Source organism: Limulus polyphemus, unplaced genomic scaffold (assembly GCF_000517525.1).
Source record: "Limulus polyphemus unplaced genomic scaffold, Limulus_polyphemus-2.1.2 Scaffold3461, whole genome shotgun sequence".
Lineage (NCBI taxonomy): Eukaryota > Metazoa > Arthropoda > Merostomata > Xiphosura > Limulidae > Limulus > Limulus polyphemus.
Genome location: NW_013669071.1, coordinates 98105 through 122309, shown reverse-complemented (window position 1 = coordinate 122309; position 24205 = coordinate 98105). Strand labels below are relative to the sequence as shown.

General features: G+C 30.4%; 1 protein-coding gene across 1 annotated transcript in view; it reads left to right on the top strand.

The window, feature by feature from the left end:
- Positions 1-258: 258 nt before the first annotated feature.
- LOC106469390 (two pore calcium channel protein 1-like) overlaps positions 259-24205 on the top strand; it is a 62311-nt gene continuing 38364 nt past the window's right edge. Inside the window, exons 1-7 of the mRNA XM_022397898.1 lie at positions 259-335; positions 4695-4794; positions 7651-7831; positions 10451-10560; positions 15076-15139; positions 20680-20724; positions 21960-22016. Coding sequence (XP_022253606.1) covers positions 259-335; positions 4695-4794; positions 7651-7831; positions 10451-10560; positions 15076-15139; positions 20680-20724; positions 21960-22016 — 634 coding nt within the window. The remainder of the gene's footprint in view (positions 336-4694; positions 4795-7650; positions 7832-10450; positions 10561-15075; positions 15140-20679; positions 20725-21959; positions 22017-24205) is intronic.

Sequence of the window (24205 nt, the reverse complement as noted above, 5' to 3'; positions counted from 1 at the left end):
TCTAAACTCAAATTGGTGTGTTTACACTTGAATGCCCATACACCTGTTTGATTCAAGATTAAGATTTCCATGTTTTTTACCTGTTTTTGCTTGCATTTTTATGTTCTCTGTATGTTGTACCCATTAAATAGATAATTGTTTCAAGTTGCATTTATTTTGTGACTTGAGATTTTCTAAATAAAAGTGAGTTATACTAACTTGTAGAATAAGCAAATTAATGTGTGTATATGTAACTATATTTCACTGAAAACTGATAGCATGAAATGTATCTTACAGTATTTCTCAACATTGCAAGGAAGTTTTGTCAACCTGTTTGTTTTACTTACTACCGCAAAGTAAGTAACTATGTTTATGTTATTGTAAAATACTGTTAGCAGAAATATTAAATATTGATTGAAAGTAATGTAAACCTTCTCCACTATATTTACATTCAGCTGGAAATGACTATTTTTTATGTGCTTGTTCTTTTTTTTTTGCTTTTTGTTATAGTGGTGTTTCTTCATTAAATGTTAAGCATAGCAACTACACCTTCTTAGAATTCTTAATGATCTTGTGAACATTTGGGAACATTATCTACAGAAATGTTACAGTGTCCCTATAAATGCATGTTTTTTTTTAGATTATCAACCCTATCTGAAGTGATGAGCACTTTTCAGGTGTTAAGTGCACATCTGCATATCAAATTTCAAAATTTAAGTAAAAATAACAATTCTAACACTCAGCAATTTTTAACTCAAAAATATTTCAAATTGATAGATGTCATTTTGTAATATTTATTTAGTGCATTTCACAAGCCCTCCAGTGGCACAGTGGCAGAGCAGATAGCCCATTGTGTAGCTTTGTGCTTAACTTCAAACAAATAAAGAAGTAAAGCAAACAATTATCACTTCTAGATACAACCTTTGTACTCAGTTGCTGCTTGTTGGAGCTTGCTAAGCCTTTTAAAATTTTGCGCGTGGAGGATATGAAATGAAATAATTTTTTTGAGGTTTTATATATATAGTTGAATAACCAAAATATCATAAGTTACTATATTGATACCACAGAATTCCACTATAATTTATCAAGCTTAGTAACTAAGCTGTATTTGGGTCGAAAGAACGATATCGAGTCCTAACACTTTAAAATTACTGAGAAAGACACTAGGGGAAATTCTGAGCTTTTGATTGGTTATTCACATGTCATATATTGAAGTAAATGTATATAAGGGACCGTTTCCAAAAATGGAAAGAGGTGAGCAAGGCCACTGTGTTTGCTTCAGTACATGAGCAATATCTCAGCAAACAGAAAACATAGGAGGTTCTTATTTTATATTCTAGCTTGTCAATATCGGTAATTTGAGTTCTTAATTTGTACAAAACTACAGTATATATATATATTGTATTTTGACATCACAAACATCTAATTTGAGCCAGTGCTGCATTCAACATGCCACATGACACACAGAAATTGATGTTTAGGTGTGTTTTTTTTAATATTTACTTATATATAAAGATATTAAATAATGTATAATATGAAAATTTGAATTATAATCTACAGTTTAATACCAAACTTATTGACATAAATTAGTGAAATAGTAGTTCAATAAAATTTTGAATGCGAGTCAACAGACGTGATGACATGGTTTTTGACCTGTGACCCGTCTGGAGAGGGTTAATTGTATAGTAGCTTGGTAAGTATTTCCACTGTGAGAAAGGAAAAAAAAATCAAGAGATATCAGTCACATTTACCCCAGTTTAAAAAAGGGTTAAATATAAAACATAGTATTATTTTAATTAGAAAAATAAGGCTACTTGTTAAAAAATGCTTTTCAAAAATAATTAATATCTGTTAGTTCTCACACTTATCATTATTAATAATTTGCAACATCTGATGCTGTTTGCCTGATCATGCATCGTAATTAATGTGTCATTCAGTAACATTTCTAGCCATGTATTTTACCTGGTATATGAATAAGAGCATGTTAGATATGAGGTATACATGGATGTTTTGTTTAAAATTTGTTTTTGTTTTAAAGTGAAGTAGGAAGGACATTGATCTAAATGTTATATTGTCATTAGCAAAAGTTTTGTTTTTAGATTTTGTCCAGCTCTGTTCTTTATCATATTAATACAAAATATCTTTGTACAGAACCTTGCAAGCTTATCATTTGAGCTTCTCAGACAACATGCTTTCAACCGAAAATTAATTTATGTTTCATTTGGTATAATTAATAACAATAGTTTCAAAAACAGCACCTTTGTTGATTTTAGAAGTACCTACAATAACAAATTGCATAGGTATTGACACAACAACACGCTAAATATTTATTATTGAGGATAGAAACTTCGTTTTTGTTTTTACTTGAAGAATTTAGTTAAATGTTTCATTATGCATTCTTTTTTTGCCAAAGCTAACATGTTTAATATTATTAAAGGTGCTACTTTTTACCATATTTTTTTTAAATCCTTAGATTTAGATATTAACATGTGTAAAAGTAATTTGCACTTGTTAAACTGTGAATATTAATGAATTAAATAACAGAAATAATATTTCATTTATAAACCATTTAGGACACCCTATGTGTAAGGGTGGGTCAGATTGTCCATGTCACAACCTTGTTGCAGAGTTGCATTCAAAATTGAATTATACAACTTTATTATCAATTTAAATATATTTGGCATCAAGACATAGTTTATAATGCAATTTTTTATATTATCTAAGCATTAATTTCTTAATTTCAAAAGGAAATGTTTAAAAAATATGCAACATTCAATCCTCTGTGTGACATGACACATTTTCACTCCCCTTTAGATTTTATAACTTCAGTAATATGAAACACAAACTATTCATAATGACAAGCAAGAATATAAGATTTGAGTACCTTATCTTCTCAATTTGCTGATATATCAAAAAATTTGTCAAACCTACCAGAGAAGCTACTTCGCATTTCTCTATAGTTTTCAAATGAATTATCTACTTCACGTCTACTTGTCTGATGGATGTTTTTAACCTATACACTCTATCCTAATGTACTGGAATTTTAATATTGTTTGTTTATATTTGATAGTTAAAAACTATAGTTCACAAGAAAAGCTTCATGCATGTTGAGTGAAATTGTTGCTCTTAGCAGTAACAGAATTTGTTTAACCTATTTATATCTTAGAAATCCGGATAAATCATATCATTTTTTGGGGAAACTTTTTTCTAGTGCCTGATATATTTTTGTGTTATAAAATGCATATCTGAAAAACTACATAATTTTGTGAACTACCAACATAGTGAGAAAAAGTACAGTTACTGAACCACAGAATTCAAGTGCAAGTGATCTCAAATGCTGTAGTGCTAAATTTCTTGTTTATTTATTTTCATTTTTTATTCATTATATATTTTTTATCAAAAATAGCTAAGATATAAAAGTTAGAAATTTGTTAGGTTAGATTCCTAACAAATCTTAAAATGTAAGTTGATGAGAAACTAAGAAAGCTCTTGTAATATGCATGTACCTGCAACATGATCACTTGTTTACCCTAAGCTTTGCTGGAAACATTCTGTTGCAATTATTTGCTTTTCATGCAGAAAGAAGGTACAAAAGTATTGTACTAAAACCACAGAATTAAAACATTTGTGAAAAGGTCAGAAGCTTTAAATAATTGTAATTGTGTGTTACAATCTGAAGTTATTCTAGAAAAAAAGGTATTATTTATTTTTACCTTTTCTAATTGTGAAATATTATAGTCTATTACGTTATGTATACTTTATCCATGTCTTCTATAAACCTTTTGAGATATCCATTTCTGTTCTTTAAATCATTAAATGTATAAATCTTCTTCTCAGTTAAGTGTATGTCTGTATGAAATTAACTTGTATAAGATATTTTTAGAATCATTATTTAATACATTGAAGCTTCTAATTTGTTATTCTAGTTTTATATCTAATTTCATTATTCAAGAAACTATTGTTTTTTTATACTATTTACTTTCTGTTTGGTTACTATTACTTTTGTTTAAATTCAAAAAATATTTGTATTAATTCTGTTTTTTTCCAATATTCAAAAAACTCAACATTTGACTTGCATATTTTTTGTAATTTAAGATTGACCCTCTACCAACAACGAAAAAACTGTAAAGTATGATTACTACATCTTCATCTCAGAAAATTTGCTTTAGAAGATCAGTTTTTGTATCTTATTCTAAGGATATAAAGAAACATTTGAGAGAGAATAAAAAAACATCACACATTTTTACTACCTACATCAGCACATTCTGCTCTTTTGAAAATACCCCCTCAACCATTAGCCAGTTAATGTTAAATTTTGAAAACTGGTGACTGAAAACAGAGATGCCAATGATCCATCTCTAGTCAGTCACACTGAAAATTGAAGTGAGCATAAAATTTTGATTTAACTTAATAAGGATTTCTATAGCAATATTCAATGAAGATATTAACCATAACATTATTAAACACCATAAAACTGAAGATATAAATAAATAAGTGCATTACAGGTTATATTATTTGAAAATGAAATACTTGTACCATCAAATTCTGCAATCAATGCTATATGCAATTAAATGAAAATAAACTTGAAATTAATTTTCACATTCATTAAAGATACCAGTTAAAATTTGTAATTTTGGAATAGCTTAGTATAAATGCAGATGAATTATGTTATTGGTCAAGAAAAATTTATGGCAAATTTTTTTTCTTTTCGTAAGCTTTCCTGACATCATGATGCCAGCTTATGCTGCTTCCCGCTGGTCAGCTATATTCTTCATTGTATTTCTGATCATTCACCTGTACTTCATCATGAACATGGCACGTATTTCTCTTTTTCTCTTTTTTTTTTTTATGAACATGGCACGTATTTCTCTTTTTATTTTATTTTTTTTACACATAAATTTATATGCATATTAATCGATCTCTTATAGTATGAGTTTTCATTAAATGAGTAAAATTGTCTTACAATTAATAAAAAAATTTATAAAACTTACCTCATAGTGAAAACATTAATTTAAATTTATTTAGATAAATCCCTTCCTTGCCAGGTGTATCATTCTTGAGGTATGCAAGTATGATATCATTTAAAATTTGAATTTTGTTTTTGAATATCTTATAGTTTTGTGGACATTAAGAATATTGTAGTCCCAAATATTTCTTCCCTTAACATACTTAGCAGTCATGAGCTTAAAAGTACAAATATTTATTATTTTGCCACATATACATCCATGTCTGCGTTGTGCATGGTAATGATTGTTCTGTTTTTAACAATACAAGTTGAAAGGGAGAATTGAGAACTCCTGCATATGACAAAACAACATAAGTAAAATTGAAATTTTTTAGAAATAATTTTTATTGAAATTAAGAAATTAAAACTTAGATAATTTAAAAATTGAAATTATAAACTGTGTTCTGATGTCAATTTTATTGACATATTTTTGTAATGAAGTTGTTTAATTAAAACTTGAATGTAACTGTAAAATGTCAGGACATACACTGGACCAATGCTTCTGCAGAAAGGATTAAATGGCATTGGTAAACATAGGAATGTGAATGAGTTTTGGGTACGATGACATACAGTTCCTTATACACAGAGAACTAGAGTCTTACATGTGTTCTGATGCTTTTTCACCTGTTGCCTCTGAGGCTGAGTTTGTGGGAGATCAAGAGTGGTCAAGTGAGAATTTAGACTTCTTTCTTTCCAGCACCTTCCTTTGCTCAAACAGCTACTCTTGAACCTCAGATGGACATTCTGCCTCCTGTACCCTTTTTCATGTCCATGAACCATTTGTTGAAATTCATTTGTTCCACATCCTCATCGTAATTCAGGAGGTGTTGCCTTGCCTCCCAGGTTGAGGAGTTAGGATTTCAGTTTGTAATCCCAGGCTGGATGATCTCTGTTTCTTCAGGTTGAGTGAGTGAATTGGCTTCATAATTCTGAGTTTGGTTTGTTGCATTTTCTACTTCTTCAGGTTAGGGGGAAGACTTGTTCAATTGGGTGTTGCTTGTCTTCCCTTCAAAATTCCAGTGGCTCACATGTGACATTCTGTAACTTTCAGGTTGGGTGCCTGGGCCTGTAATTCAGAGTCTGGTTTGTTGCATTTTGTGCTTCTTCAGGTTGGAGTGAGGTTTGTCCATTTAGGTGTTGCTTGCCTTATCTTTATAATTCCGGTAGCTTGAAATGCAACATTCTATAACTTTCAGTGTGGGTTCCCTTCATATCATATTCCTATTATACAGTTATATCATTTTGCAGTCCCAATGCCCTAGCCACAAAACCTTATATCTAGCTTTGCATCCACAGCCTGTAATTCCAACGACAAGATGTGGAACCTTGTCTGTGTGGTTGGGGCCTTGACGAATCTCATGATAATAAACAATTTAGGCTTTGTAACCAGTTGGACTTTACTGCCAACGTTTAGATTTCACTTTATCTGGGCTAAGAGCATACCTGTTTCAGAAGTAGTTCAGACCCTCCCACTAGTGTGCTTTATTGTATCTCAGTTTTGCACACCTGTTTTTTTCTACACAGATGGTTTCTGTGTAGATCTTGCCCTCACTGGCCCCTCCACCTGGTCAGTGTGGGATTTTAGTTAAAGTGGAGGTAAGCGTGTTTCAGAAGTTTACATTTTCGTGTTATGAAAATGTATTTCCAACAATACCTACCTTCTCTCACACTATCCTACCCTTCATCCCCAAAATAGCTGGTGTTCAGGTCTGATAATCTTGCAGTCTTGAAAAAGTGAAACAGAAAGAATAATGGAGAGCTTGTATATGGATTGGGTATAGAGGGTGCATTGACATAGATGGAGAGAGTCACAATATTAAAATTACTAGGGACAATATAATGAGGATAAAGACTGGAGCAAGCTAGGTTGAATTCATACCAGTGCATAGATGGGCAAAGAAGAGAACATTTCCTCAGGATGAAGCTAAAGTGTGAAAGGAGGTAAGTATTATCAGAAATACATTTCCTGTATAGGAAAATGTAAACTTTTACTTCAGCCATGGTTTGGTTAGCCGAGTGTGGTATCTTGTAAAAGATGATAATCCACATACACAAAACTGAGTTGCAAAAGTTGGCCATGTGTCCCAAGCAAAAGTATGCAACATTATCCTATCTGGAAAAGTGAAAACAAAGTCACTTGTACACAAGTTCAGGTGTTGCATATATCAAGCAGCCTGAGAATGAATTGCATGGAAAATTATCAATGTGTTAAGAAAACTGCTTATTTCCAATGATCTGTAAGGGATGAAACACTTAAATTTTAAACATTTAAAGAGGGGAGAGGAGATCTGTAAATGAAAATAGCCAGTGGAAATTCCCAGCCACCAGGTTTTAATGACACCAAAGTGGTACTGTTCCTTGGAATATATGATAATTCTGTTATACCCAAAATGTTTCTTATATCAAGTAAAATTTTTTAATTTAACTTGTGCATATTTTTAATTTTTATACAAAATAATAATTCTTGGCAGTTAAATAAGTTCAAGAGTATAATTTCTTCATAACTATCCTTAATGTTGAAATGTTTAATTCCAATTTTTGTGAAATTACATTATAAAATAGTTATATCATTGTTAATTTCAAGTATGTGTGTGTTGAGATATATATATTTATAAATGCAAGTTACATGACAAATGACTAACTTGTGTACATTACATTTTTAATAGACATTGGCTGTTGTATATGAAACATTTACTTGGATTGAAAAAGACAAGTTTCGGAAGCTGTTACTACACAGAAGAAAAGCTTGTCAGCATGCTTTCCATCTCTTAGTTAATCGAGCTCATCCTACACGGATCAGTTTCAGACACTTTGAAGGCCTCATGCGACATTTAAAACCTAAGACTTGTGAGTGACTTTTCTAAACATCTTCCTGTAATGGACTCTGTAGCTTTTATTTCAGTTAAAAGATCTAAAGTTAATTTAAAGCATTCATTTATGGTTCTAAGTTATACTTTGGTAATGAATCATGGCATAATTTCCAAGTGTCCTTATTTGTCCATTAACTCTCTCACTATAGGCTTGGTCGATTTGACCTAAAATTGACCCCAAATCGACCTTTAGAGTTTCCATACTATAACTTCTAATATATTTTATGCATCTTCACAAAAATTTATCCATGAATATGTGGAGTCAAAGTGTTGACTGTTTCAAGTGCAAAGTGAGTTTTAGGTTAAGATTAAAAATACTTTTCTTCATCTGAAAAACCTCAAATTTCATTTGCATAATCTTTAAAACCTCCTAAATAAAGTTCAAATGTTTTTGTTCTTTTTTAATAAAACTTTATATTTTATGTGTTATTTTTTCTACCCTAACTCTATATGAGGTTGGTCAATTTGATGAACTTCATAACCACGAAAAAAATTAAAATAAATCGAAATTATCCTTTTAAACTTAATAGAATGATTTCAAATTGTAGCATGAAACTAGATTTGTTTACCCTAAATAACTTTAAACTCATATCAGTATACATCTGTTAACCCTTTTATTAGGGGTAGGTGGATTCCAACCAGCTCATATCCCCCAAAGTAACCATAAAGCATAATTTTAGGTTTTATATATGCATTTGGAAATAATAAAAAAAAAACATAAATTACTATATCAATATCATACAAATCCACTATAATTTATCAGACTAACCTGTATTTGGGTATAAAGAAATATGATATTTTGAGCTCCATTAATCTTTTACCTTTCCTCTGTGATTCTATCATGAAAAGAAAGGTTTTCCCACATAAACACTTGGCAGAGGCTGAGAAAAATATATGGGGGACATTCTGAGCTTTCAATTGGTTATACACACATCAGAGAGCAAAGTAGGGGTATGTAAGCTAGTATTTCCAAAAGTGCAAGAGAAGGGCAGGGCCACCTTAGTTGATTCAGTAAATATAATAGTATCTCAGAAAACAGAAAAGATTTTATATTATATTCTAGCTTGTAAATATCAATAGTTTGAGTTTCTAATTTGTAAGAAACTATAGATTTTGTAGTTGGACATCACAAACTTCTAATTTGAACAACAGCTGCATTCAACAGACCACGTGACACAAAAAAATTGATATATAGGATTTGTTTTTAATATTTACTTTTAAATTAAGAAACTAATTAATGTATAATACAAAAAATTTATTTATAATCTACAATTTGATACCAAATGTATTGACATATATTCATATAATAGTAGTTCAATAAAATTTTGAATGTAAGTTTACAAACGTAATGACATGCCCTTTAACCCCTGACCATAGGAAGACCCATTGAGGCAGGGTTGATACTTAATTTTTATGGTTTTATTGCTCTTTGAACCATGTCTAACTAATATTCCTGCCATAAAATTTGTAAAGCAATTAGCAAACATGGAATTTATGTTACCCTATTGAATTAATAATGCACAGGCTACTTGCAAGTATACCTCATGAAATATTTTTATTATTGTTATTATTATTATTCTTTATTCTACTTTATCTAACCTAAAAAGTTTTTACTTTTTATATATTAGCTACTTTTATAATAATAAACAATGAATACATATGAAAAACAAGAAATATAGTACTTTCCTGGGTCTTTTTTGTTTTTTGTTTTTTTGCTATTGAATATCAATGAAATGTAACTTACTTTTTTATGCTAATGGTACTACTACACTAAATAATTTTTAATTTAATTTGATAATCCACCAAAGAACACAGAATAATAACCTGCAAAAAAAGCAGACAATTCCTTATAACAATCACAAGTTTTCTGGCTTTCTAACTATGCAGCAAAAGCCCTTAAAAATTGAGCTAAGTTCATCGAATTGATGTGTTTCCTGTGAACTGGAAGCAAAATGGACAACTATCTGAACAGAAAACGGGGTAATATAATACATCATTTAATAGATTAAGACTTTGGCTTTCTGTTGGTTATCAATAATATAATATTAAATGTCAGAAAGAACTATTGGCAATTTGTGAAAAAGAAGATGTGACAGGTGGGTGTAGCAAGAAGTGTTTGATTTTTCTAGTTTATAATATTTCTAGTGTATAAATAAGATTGAAGGCTATAAATATGTAATATTATAATAAGTAATTTATGTTCAATTTCATACTTCTTGGAGGGGTGTTAAATAAATTGGAGAAGAAGAGTTACCTAGAGAGCAAATGTCACAATTCTCATACTAGTGGAAATTGAAGATTTTTATAAAAAATATTGCCTCATAAAATTAAGAACCTAAAACTTGTGTACTGTTAAAATTTGGATTATTAGCTTTCTTTCGATACTAAGTTTATTTGTATACCATGATAATAAAGTACTTTGATTAGATTTTGAAAGTAATTCAGTAAAACCTTGTGACAAGAACAAGAAGCTCTAAAATCAAGTAAGTAAACATTTTGAAAACAGTAAATAAAATATTTATTATCTCCCCATATTCCAGTATTTCCTCACAGGTTAGAAAATGTATCTCTTCTATTATCCTTTTCTTTTTTACAGGCAGGAGAGACATCTATTTAATGTTCAAAACATTGGATTCAAGCAAAACAGGATACCTAACCTTGGATGAGTTTTACCAAGTGTATGAGGTTGAAGCCCTTAATTGGAAGGTGGTTTTTTTTTTTGTTTTTTTTCCAAAAATGCACCTACTGTAAGTTGATATGACCTTAGATATGTAATTCAACTTAGTACACTAGATTAAAGAAGAATGAAAATCAAAATAACTTACAAAATGTATTATACTTAGTTAATGTTCAAAGGTTTTTGTTAAATCTGTATGGGCCTGGCCCTTTTCCTTTTATTATTAAATTCCTAATCACCTCATTAGATGTTAATTGTATACCTTACTTTGTGGAAGGTAATAATTGACTCATTTAACTGGTTAAGTAGTTGTATTTTTAAATTCAAAGCCAAAAGTCTATAAAACAATGGAAATGTGTCCTATTTCAGGGTTGTTGTTTTTTATCCTACTTTTTAGATAAAAATCATAAGACAAATAGCCCATGTACACTGTTGGGAATTTTCCAGTTACCATACAAATATTTATAGTAATTGAGCCAGCCATCTGTGGTTGATGGAAACCAAAAATCTATAAAAAAATTGAAATGTTCCCTGTATCGGGGACTTTTTATCCCCTTCTTAGACAAAAATCCTAAAGCAAAATAGCTGATGTATACTGTTGGGCAGTTGGCATACAAATAATTATGGTAATCAAGTCAGCCAACTCTGGGTGATAGATGCTAACACACACATAATGTTTTGTCTTCATAGTAAAATGTAACATGCGAGCACTCAACTCTTCCCCTTTATAGTTTGTATAACTTCAGTAGTATAGCATCTATGGTATCTAAGTAATGTAAACACAATCTGTAAATAATTCCAAGGTTAAATGTACATTTTCTACATCTTAACTATTTTGTTTAGTGAGATATGAATAAATTTTTTCAATTCAACAGAAGCTATGGCTTAACTTTTGACATTCATGTTTATAACCAATAGAAAGCTTATTTCCTATTTCTAGCTTGTAAGCATCATTTTGAATTTGGCAATAATAGATGTTTGTCCAGAGGAAGTGATTATTGTGTATGTTCTAAGCAAAGTTGATGCTAATAGCATTAAAGATTTTTAAAAATCTATTTATAGCTTAGTTGAAAAGCCAATTAAATTATAGTTGTGATTTATGTATTACTTATATCCAAAAATGCATACTTGAAAGGCATACAACTTTGTTTTTTTTAATAAAGATAAAAACTAAAGCTAGTTAGCTAAGCATTCAATTGCAGAGATTCATGAACATGGTGCATCAAAGTATGGAAACCTGCTAATGTGTTCCCACTGTAATGTTTTGTTTCAGAGATGAATAAATTGTATATCATACAAACTAAGCAGTAAAACTAAAAATAATCTGTGTGTGAAAAGGTAAACAGTTGAAATAATGAATAGACAAAAGTGAAAAATATAGCCAAGTGATGTCTTCAAAGAAGAATAAGAAAGAAAGGTATTATTAATTTTATCTCATAATTGTGAACAATTTATTTTACTGTACATCATTAGTTTGCTACAGTTAGTCGTAGGATAGAAAAAAGAATAGATAAAAGATAAGATTTTAATTTGAAAAATTTGATATTGATTTAGGAGGTTCTAGAGGTTATGCAAATGAAATATCAAAACTGTAAGATGAAAAAGTATTTTTACTATTAGTAGGAAGATCACTTTGAACTGATATTGACTCAGTAAAAGCTGTGGAAGTTCCCAGTTGGATCTTCACTGTAAATACTTAATTAAAAATTTTGACTTTTTTAGTACAACAGACTTGTAATGTTTATTAAAAACTTGTAAAATTTTATGAAGATATATTTAGAAAATTCAGATTCTTTGTGGTTACAAGGTTCATCAGTTTGATCAAGACCAAGCATAGACAGTTAAATGATAATGAGTAAACTAAAGTGCAAGATAAAAGGCTAAGAAGTTTGTTTATTTTTATCTTTACAGAAACAATAGTTCAATGTTTATTTGTTAAAAATGTTCAGATGAATATGACAGAAGTAAAATATATATATTGGTATTTTTAAACTGGTGAAAGTTATTAATTGTAGGGATGCATTGGTAGTAAAATTTGGCCAAATACCAGGATCGGGTACCAGGCCACTAACCATCGGCCAGGGCCGAGTTCTCCCTTTGTCCATCCCATCAAAAAAAATAATCAACATACACAAAAATTAGAAACAAAATTGAGTATGAGTACATTATAGGACTTATCGGTTGAGAGTTCTAGGTCAGAGAGATCATGAGTTTGTTGTAATGAAAGCAACTTAGGCTTTCCCTATCTCTGTCAGACAGTAATGGGCTTTGTAATGCACGTCACTTAACATTGCGACTGTGTAAACTTCGGTTTCCACTCAGGAGGCAAATCGTTTATCCATTGGTTCTAATAGAGAATTTCTCAATGTGAGCAGACTATTGAATTTTGGGTCAGAAATATTTTTCTTCAAAATCTTTGCTGTTGGGATGCAAAGGTATTTGGGTGACTCAAATTCCTTGTTTCTTGATTGAATGGCTCAAGAATAGAAGAAAAATTTTCAGCTATGGACTACTGAGATTGAGTAAAGGTGCGGACGTGATGGTCAGAAGCATAGATCGTCAGGGCTTGTTTTTGCTCAACCAGGCATTTGAGCATGTTGTGAGAGCTGTTCCACCTTGTTGGCACATCCTGCATTAATTTGTGCTGGACAAGATTTATGCTTGCTTGAATCTCTTTTAGTTTTTCTGAGGCAGAAGATGATTGTTTAAAATGACCAACAGTAGATCGTCCACAATAGAGTACATCTTCAACAAACTTCTGCTTTAGTATTCCATGGTGTGTCACAAGTTGCAGGGTATGAGCCATGTATTCCACATTGAGTATGTTGCTTAGATTTAAGGCATTTGTGATGTTGCGGCTGTTGTCTTGGAGCATGACATGAACATGCTGGGGTTGCAGATCCCACTTCCCATGCAGATTGAGAAAGTCTTTCAACAAGTTTAGTCGTGTGTGTGACTCTTGGAGCTGCTTAAGAGATAGAAGCATGAGCTGTCAATCCCAGTTTCTGTCAATCCAATGAGCAGTTACAGCGAGACAGGACACAGGGTTGCCATCAGAAGTCCATGCATCTCTAGTAATGCTGACTTGTGGCATGAGAGATTCTTCAAGGGCAATTCTCAATTTTCCTTCAAATTCATTGCAAAGTCCAAAAAGTGACGTTGGGACAATCGATTATAACAAGGCTTTAGGATGGCAATTAGATGTTGGAATTATTCATTTTCAACCACCAAATACGGTTGCTCATCAAGCACAATCATCTCGCTAATGGCATGAGGAATCAATGATGCACATGGGCCATCTTCTGAAGACATTGCTCGAGAGTTTCAGTTTTACTCCTCTTGGCCATGGAAATTTCAGCAGCGGCATCTTCGTCTTCATGCTTTCTCATCTTGTTCTTGTTTTCATTGCTCTGCATGGTTGCAAATTCTTTATGAAATGAAGCGAGATGATTTCTCAGTGATTTGGTTCCAAACATCTTGGGTGATATGCCACCCCAAAATATCATGGTGGAGCGAAGTGTTGCACTCTGCGAAATGATCCGCCTTGTTTTCTAACTCAAAATATCTTCAGACCAAGCTAGTGATGTTTACTGTTGGAATGAAAAATTACAAAAATAACAAGTTAAAATTAAGTTTTAGACTCAAAGAAGGTAAAATTAAACTTTGCATGATAGCAAGAAGCAGTGATGAACTAAGTTGAAAAGCCTGAGGGCAACAGCAATATATATATAGGGTGGAAAGCTAATGAAACTTACATATTTGGAATTTAATATCTATTGAGGTAGAAAGATTGAAAATTACTTACCAACTCTGTGTGATTTCAGAGATCAGTGAAACTAAATGCAGAAACAGTGATGTTGACACATTTTAGAATCATTATGCTGATTAATGCCTAGCCCCAACTTCTCAAAGCCTAACCCCTATTGTTCTCTGAATCCCCAACTTTCAGTGAGTGGTCAGTCTTTGTTGCTCAGAACACATTTTATAACTAAACCAATTATTGACTATAACTATCAGTACTGCGTAAGTTGCCACAAAGATTAGGGCTTAGATGCTATTTTCAGTTATCAGGATTCAGCTATTTTTAACTTTGATGCTTGGCCGGAGCCGAGTATTGCCGGTAGCCCAGTACTCAGCCAGGGCCAATTATCTGGTCGGGTACCCATGCATCCCTACTTAATGTATTTCTGCTGTCCAATTTTTGTCAGTGTATCATCATAAGGATTTATCAAAGACTTCATGCACACTAAATCATGTAGTCTTAAAAGATTATGAATTAAGCTCTTAGAAATGCCATAAATCTGTGTTCAATAGCTTAACTACAACACTACTTTAGTTACCAGTATTGTGTATATCACCTTTTTGTTTCTTAAAATAATTCATCAAGTCATAATCTGTAGTCTCTAAACACACTTCTATCTTTTTCAGTACTTGTAGGGCAAAGACTCTAGTTATGATTTTGATTATTCTGTTCTGATAAAAAAAAAACTACATCTGTTCTGGTGGAAGTTTCTAAATGTTGCATAATATTTCCTTTAATTTAGGCTCAGAAAAATGAAACTCCATGGTTTAGTGAATCCTGTAGTCCATTTTTGGAGATTTTCTCTTGTAAGTGCCAAATTAGTAGTGAACCTGTTCAAATTATAAATACAATAACAGATAGAATAATGAAGCTAAAGTTGTTATCATAAATTGCATTTGCAAGGTTGCTGTGATAATGTCATTCTTTTATTTTTTAAGGAAACACAAATAAAATATCCAAGTACAGAGGGTTAATTATGTTTTATTAACCCTATGGACACAGGTAATGGTCAGAGGGCATGTCATCACATTTATTGTCCTATATTTAAAATTGTATTTAATTATTATAAGTGTATGGCAATAATTTTGGTATCCAATTGTAGATTATAATTCAAATACTTATTTCAAAGGCTAATTATAAATTTTTGTGTGTCACGTGGTACATCGCCTTCTGGGTTTGGTCACATTACATTTTATAATGCCCTCAAATTTTCGATATATTGGCAAGCTAGAATATAAAATAAGAACCTTCTGCCTTTTCTATTTGCTGAGATATCTTGGTATTTAGCGAATCAACCATATTGGCTCTGCCTGTCACTTCATCAATTGAGAAGACTTGTTTATCTACTCCTACTTTTGTATACCAATAACTTTATAACCAGTTGAAAGCTGTATGTAATTCTGTCACTCTTCCTAAGCTATTTGCAAGAGAAAAGCTCTTGTATCGTTGGAAATTTTGAAGTATTGCTGGACAGAAATTAGATTTTTTACATCCAAATACAGTTTAGTTAGGAAGCCCAGTAAATTACAGTGAATTTTTGAGGTATCAATGTAGTAATTTGATTTTTTGGTTTTCCCAAGTGGATATATAAAGGCAATAAAAATTATTTTTCCATCTCCATGTGAATTTGGACGAGGATTAGCAAGTACGACTTATGAGTGCAAACAAAGACTATGTAGCATCGTAAGTAATAGGGATCATTGTTTTACAAATGCTTTTTAATTTTTGTTTTAAGAAAAATAACTGACATTTAAGTATTTATTTGAAAATAGTTATACATATACAATGTATAGTAACCGAAATGTGACTGTATTTTACAAAATACTGGTACACTAGTGTTAAGAGTAACAGATTTGTACTTTGTTTATTATAGAGAGGTTTTTAGTATTATTCATTCAAACAAAAAATAATCACTGAATTATTTGTTTCTAAAGTGATAAGCAAGAAGGCTAAGCCAAAAATAATAGCTCAACCAAAATGGGCCCTATACTAACACTAAATCCCGATCACCCAGGAGGTGAACTGACATCCAAATACCTAATAAGTTATATAAATTTGTACAGAGCCATATCATAAATATTTGCCTTCACTTTTATAAAGTACTTTAGACAATTCTTGTTGCAACCACTATACTATAAAGAAGCCAATAAATTCTACCCCACTGTGTTCTCAGTGCCAGGATTCAAATAGACTTTGTAGAAAATGTCTGCTTATTGGATCGGCCCAGACTTTCTACAAAGTTATAACATAAAAATTTTATAATACTTTAGACAATTGTCATTGAAACCATTATAATGTCAACAAGTTCATAAATCCTACCCTGCTGTGTTTTCAAAGCAGGGAAAGTTCTGGGAACTGCACTGCATGAGCTTATTTGATATTGATGGTGTCAAACTAAGTGAGGAGAGGTGATTCATTGCTTTATATTTGGCAGGTTTCTACTTCAGCTGCTAAAGTAGAATAAACATAAGTGAGTGGGAAAATATTATAAGAAACTCTCAGGAATTTTACTTTGGAACTTGGTGATCCATACTGAAAAAGACAGATAGTACTACTATTCATTTTGTTTTATCTAGTTTCTAAGTCAGCTCCTAACAATAAAACTGCTACAAAAAATAAGTGTGAAAAGGTGAGAAGTATAAACTCTGACCATAAGTCCCTCAAAACTTTGTGATCAATATTAACAATATTATACATTTTATTTTGCACTTTGCCACCTTTATTTTCACTATATTTTGATAACTTGTCTTACAACCTGGAGAATCAAATATAATCTTACAGTAGAGAAAATGATAGACAAAATATATAGCTTTGCTGAAAAAAGTATTTGGTATTTAATTATGAGGTTTATTATTTTTCATTTGTTTTGTTTATTTATTATAAAAGTAACTAAAATGTAAAAAAAAAGAAGCTTATTAGGTAAGGAAAGGAAAAATAACATTAAAAATCTTCAAGGCCACACTAGCAAGCAGCTTGTGCATTACGCTGTTCGATACAGTAACATGAGCTGCATTTGCACGTGTAATTTTTAACTTGTGTCAGGGTATTTCTAGTCAGCTACAGTTCAAAAGCTAGTAAAACAAAAATTAATAAATATGAATAGATGTATACTGTTGCGAGAATTAAGCTATTTGAAATAAACATTTGTGGTTTCCTGTTATAATTTGCAGTCATTCTGGAACAAAAGAGAGAGTAATTTAGATTTATTTTATAATTTTTATGACAGTTATGAGTTGGTCGGTCAAATTGACTAAAACCATATAGAGTTAGGATAGAGAAAATAGCAGATAAAATATAAATTTTTACTGAAAAAACATTTAAAATGTATTTAGGAGGTTTGAGGATTATGCAAATGAAATTTGAGGTTTTGGAGATAAAGAGAAGTATTTTTAATCTGAACAGGAAAATCACTTTGCACTCAGACTAATAAGAAAATAGAGTCAATAAATTCATGGACAAATCTTTTTTTAGTTTATTTACAATACTTCACTATAAAATCTGATTTTTTTTTGTATGTGAAAGACTTGTAATGTTTACTGAAAGTCTGCCAAATTTTGTAAACATACATGTACTATATTAAAAGTTAGTAGTATCAAAAGTATAACATCTTTAAATAAATACAAAAGTGGTCACCTGGTCAGTCAATTTGATCAAGCCCATGTGGAAGGAGTTAAAATGATTTTGAGTATGCAAATCAGTAAGTCGTGACAACCAAACCCAATATAAAGTTGCAGTGGAACAGAATTTATCAGAACCAGATTTTTACATTATTTAGCATTTTATAATTAATGTATATAGCAGCCCTTTCTGTATTTATAATTTCTAAATCAGGGATATCCCTTGTATTTAATAGCTTTAGAAAAGCTTGGGGCATAACAATTATCCAGAAAAAGACCTGCAACAATTCATGCTCCAACTTTGGAAGGCAAAGTATGGCATCTAGTAGCAGATTCACAGGTACTAACCCACAAGCAAAAAGGTTTGTGGCAAAAGCCATCCATATGTCCCAGGCAACAGTGTACAATTATCAAGAAAAATCTTCATTTGGAAAAGCTACACAGGTCACATGTACACAAGTTCCTTCCACAACATATTTGTTCAACTTTTGCTAAAAAAAGAAATGGTTATTCATGCTATTCTATACAAAGACAGCTGGTGAACTTGCCAGATGCAGCACCAATGGATTTATATCTAATCAGCCTTCTTAAGTGGGTGCTGGTAAGCATCGCCTTTGTAAATAGGGTGGTCTATGTATGACATTTAGAAATTAGTGGCATACTTTTGACATAATGAATAAATGATGGAGCCTTTTGTAATGGAAATTGTGCTACAGAGATTGAGTCATGATGCATTGTTTTCAGACAGAGCCTGACCTGTCTTGGAAACATGAACAGTAGAACAGTAAAGACTTAGTGACACTCCAAGATTCTTTTCAGGATAGACATCATTTTTTAGTTATATTCAAAATTTAATTAAAGTACTTTATTAACTTGGTATATAAATGAATTTGACATAAAAACGATTTAGGTTCTTAATTTTATAAGGAAATATTTTTAAAAAATCCTCAATTTTCCCCAGCATGAGAATTTTGATATTTTCTCTCTAGGTATCCTGTCTTCCCTAATTTATTTATCACCCCTCCAAGAAGATGACACTTAATGTAATTACTCATTATAATGTTGTAATTGCCCAGGCAAAGCAAAATTTTTATCCTCTTCAATCTTATTTGGTTACAGAGCCATCAAATACAAAATCAGATCCCACTTGCCATGCTCACCTATCACATCCTCTCTTACCAAAAATTTCAATAGTTCCCTTTGATGTTTAATACTATGTTATTTATAACCAATAGAAAGCCAAGGTTCTAATCTATCAAATGAAACAGGAAACACATTGATGAGCTTAGCTGAAGGTTTAATGGATTTTGATGCAAAAAAAGCCAGAAAAATTACTATAGTTATGGAACATTGTCTGCTTTTCCCATGTTACTATTCTGTGTGCATTATTTAATTAAGTAAGAAATTATTTAGTGCAGTAATATCATTAGTATAAAAAAGTAGGGTTAAGTGTAGTGGACAGTTGACAGCAAAAAAAAAGACCCAGGTGAGTACTATATATCTTGTTTTTCATGTGTATATTATCTGTTTATTATTATAAAAGTAACTAAAATGTAAAAATGAGAAACTTTTTAGATTAGATAATCAGTTAGATTAGGTAAAAGAAAGAATAATAATAATAATTATTTTTGAGATTGTACCCTCTTCAGTAGCCTGTGCATTATGTAATTCAGTAGGGTGACATGACCTCCACATTCACCAATTGATTTACAAATTTTATGGTGGGAATATTAATTTAGACACAGTTCAAAGTGAAATAAAACAATAAAATTTAAGTATGATCAGATGTATACTGGTAAGAGTTTAAAGCTATTTAGGATAAACATATGTAGTTTCTTACTATAATTTGAAGTCATTTTAGAAAGAAAGAAGAGCTAATTTAGATTTACTTTGATTTTTATGTGTGTGTGTGTGTGTGTGTTTTAATGAGGTCAGTCAAATTGGACAACCTTGTATATATAGTTAGGGCAGAAAAAATAACAAGATAAGATATAAAGTTTTACTGAAAAATAATGTTTTATAATTATTTAGGGGGTTTTAGAGATTATTAAAATAAAATTTGAAAGTTTTCAGGTGAATAAAAGTATTTATAATTGTAACATGAAAGTCACTGTGCAATCGGACCAGTAAACAAAACTTCTTCATATATTCACAAACAAATGTTTGTTAAAAATACTTCATTAAAAACTTAATTTTTGTGTACAAAAATCTGCCAAATTTTGTGAAGATACATGTTCTGTATTAAACGTTATAGTACAGAAACTGTAATTTGTACAAAATAGTTAAGAACTTGGTTGATTCAACTGAGCCTGTGTGGAGAGATATAATATAATGTATTCTACCTCTTTTCTTTAAATAAGCTGTGTAATTTTTACCAAGTTATTTATTAAAGTGTAATATTCCACAAATGGATTTTGGTATAACAACATATAGATGATCAGTATAATTCAGAATTACCTTTTGTTTATGTTTAGTAACAACACTATCGCTTTTGGCAATGTTCAATCAGATATTTTCAATTTATGATAATTCACTAGTCAAAAGCATACTTATCTCAGATAAGTGTCAGTGGTAACAACCAATTTAGTTACACTCCTCCCTACAAAATGGTGATTATATCTACCTCTCTCATGTTTTTGTTTTTTTATCGCATTGTGAAGATGTTGTAAGTCTTGTTTTTGTGACTTTATTTCTAATTAGCTTTTTCTTCCTTTTGTATTTACTTACAGCAATTCATCAGCTTGTTGTTTCCAAATGGTTCAACTACCTCATTAGTAAGTTACTGAATTTGTTATAAAGTATTCTTTATATGCCAAAAGCTTAAAAATTTAAATTACCAGTAATTAAGCTTGGATGATGTGTATATACTTGAGTACAAAGTTTTGGCCAACAGCTCAACAAATATGAGCTTCAGAAAAACAACTTATCAACAAGCTGTTTCATTTACTATCCTGTTGATATTACATTTTTTTTTACTTTTAAAATAACTGCTTTTTTTTCATTATTGTACTTGCTGTGCAAATTGAGCCAGTGCAAATGTTAATTTTTTTTCATTACCTGCCAAAATAGAAGGTGTCCACACATTCTTAGCTTGTGAATAAACAATGGTAGCTTTCTGAAATAAGATACATAATACAACCAGCACTTTAGATTCCAACTTAAAGGTATTAGTTGTATGTTTTCTTAAAAGTGGCTGTTAACAAGAAGGAAAAAATACATTATATTAAGCAGAGTTTGAGTTAATAATTTTTATGCATTATTACAAACATTTTAAAGTCTGAAGTGTTCAGAACAAAGAGAGAGACTCACAGTATCAATTCACTTAGTATGACACAAGGTATTTGGTAGCAAAATTATGGATCTAAAGGTCTACATATCAACTATGCACTCAGAAAACTCTTAATCTGTTTCATACTGATTTTTCATGAAAGTCGAGGGAAAATCTTCAATGATACTACTGTTCAAAAGATTCAATTTTGTGTAGTATTCAACTTAATTTTAAGTTCTTTGATATAGGAGCAAGAAGCAGAAACTCTTCTTTTATTTAAAATTGCAGTATGTTGACTAAAATAAAATTTGAGGATTTTATTCCATAATTTTTCAGAACATTTAAGTAGCAATTCTATAATCTTCTGGATATTAAATATTTGTTTTGTATTGGGAAAGCAATTTTATTTAAATGTAAAATGTGAAAGATTAAATAATTTTATGTTTTTCAGGTATTAAAGAATATTAAGGTTAAATTTTCCAACTGTCAAAGGTTAATTATTGTTTAGTAACATTATTGTATTTCAGACAATAGAGGATTTTTAAGCAAAATCGTATATTTATATATATATATATATTCCATACATAAGAGGTTTATTTTTCTTTGTTTTTTATGCATAATAAAACAACTTTATGAACCTATTTTATGTTCCTAACTTATAAATATTTGATAGCTCAGGCACCATTTGTTTGATAAGTTAATTTGAGATTACTTTCAGTATTATATTTATTTATTTTTTAGTTGTGGTGATTATAGCTAATGGAATCTGGCAAATTATAGAAGCAGCTGAGATATCAGGTAAAAAAAATTGTGTTACTGTTTTGTTTTGAACCTGATTCCAAGACTGGAATTATAAATATCTAAATATGTTTATCTTTCAACCCATTTGTTTTTGTCTACTTTTAATGTAGTCTTTTGTACTTTTATGGTAAGAAGTGCCATTATTCTAAATAAAAAAGTCAAGATACTGAGATGGAATTACATATTATCTTTTTACTTGTAACAGTTAAATCTTTTGAACTCTCTTATCCTGATCAAACAAACAAATAAAAAAACAGAATTTACAGAGAAAGAAATATACCTTTTTAAACTGTTAACCCCTAATGATCAAGCAGGTTGATGGCATGATAATCTTTGTTCTTTTTTTTTCACACACTTAAATTGCTTAATCAGTATTTCATGAAATTTGGCACACACTATTGACCCTTTATCTTGTTTGTGCTCAAAAAAATATTATATAATGTGGTCTAGTAATTTGTAGATTGCAAATTTGTGTTAAAGTTTGAAAATAAACAAAAAATATTGTAGGTGTATTGAGAAGTGTTATTTGTTCAGTAAAACTTTTTATTTTCTGTTTGTTGTAGTTACAACATATTCATTTTCTCGTTTATTCATACCATCTCAAACATAGAATGAAAGTAATTATTGGAAAATATGAAATAAGTATATAGAACTTGATATATATTTTAATTTTATATTAGTTAGTTATATTTTCCCACTGAAGCTGTTATGTAGCCACGAAAATAGCCTGAATTATCGAGGAACAGTTAAAGCATTGACTGTTAGTTGCATTCACATACTAAGCCTATGCTGATATAACTGGTATTTTTCCAATTGTATTTTTAGTCAAGCTTAATTTCTCTAATAATTATAATTTATTTTCAAGAACTAAGGAGTTCTTGTACCATGTTTTGTTTTGGTAAAAATCACATTACTAATGCACATAATAAAATAAGGTTTTTTATCATCTAAATAGTTTGCCATAACAAATAGCTTGCTGTATTCATTAATCATAAATATCCTTATATTATGCCATTCATAAAAGAATATTCCTGTAACTTCCAAATAGAAATAATATAACACAAGTGAAAAGAGCATAAAAAAAACTAAACGAAATATTTCCAGGTTTGTGACTTAGTCTTTTCAATATTCATATTAGAATTCTTAGTTTATCCATTATAAGATATTCTGCTAATTGCTTTCACAGAAACCATAAATTATTACATACACCACTATATTAACTTTACATTGGCATAGATAGACAAGAATTTTTTTCTATGCAATCATTTTTAGCCTTGTTCTATATACTTTCAAAGCTGAAATGTATAAGTTACTGTATAATCCACTTGTTGTGACATCATCAGGCAGGTGGTAACACTGCCTATTTAGTGATGGATCAGATTATTTATTGAAATGGTATTTTAAATATTTTCTCAATAGGTCATCTGAACTTTACAATACTATACAGTGTTTTCTTGTATAACAATGTCTATGTAGTGACTGAGTCACAAGTCCTGGGAATGTCTGTAACTATCATAACAAAAAGTTTGAATTTCTTGTTTTTCTTCTGTTTTTTATCACATGATAACTCAAAAACCAAAACAATGGTGTCAACCAATTTCAATGAGGTGATATAGTTTCAAATGGAGTATCTGCTTTTGTAATTATTATTAGCTAGTATTAGTTTAAAAAGTAATAATTCTACTGTTAAGATGTTATCATTACCCCTTGAAGCTAGCTTTCTTACAGAAGTTTGGTGTTTCTTTAAAATGCTTAAGTACATATTGAAACAGTAGTTACCAGCCAGTAATAGATACACAATAATATTGCACTTGGAGCCACATTGTATTTAGAATGTGGTTATAAAAACAACCTTCCTGTGTCTATTGAAACACTTTATTAAAATATACAAGTGAAGTAAAAACTTTTCAAAAAAGGAAGTAAATGTAGGGATGGTTAATATCAATCCTTCAAAAACAATGCAAACAAGATACCAGGGATAACATTTGCACCATCCATACATAATATACACAGACAAGAATTAACATGTAGCAATATATATATATATATATTTTGTTAAACAAGACCGATGTCTGTAGGTTTAGTTTCTTAGAAAATAAAGTTTGGAGACTGCTTGAAAGAAACACATATACAACGTTTTGACAAGCTTTTGTCATCATCAAGTATAAGTAATTTATGTGCGAGTG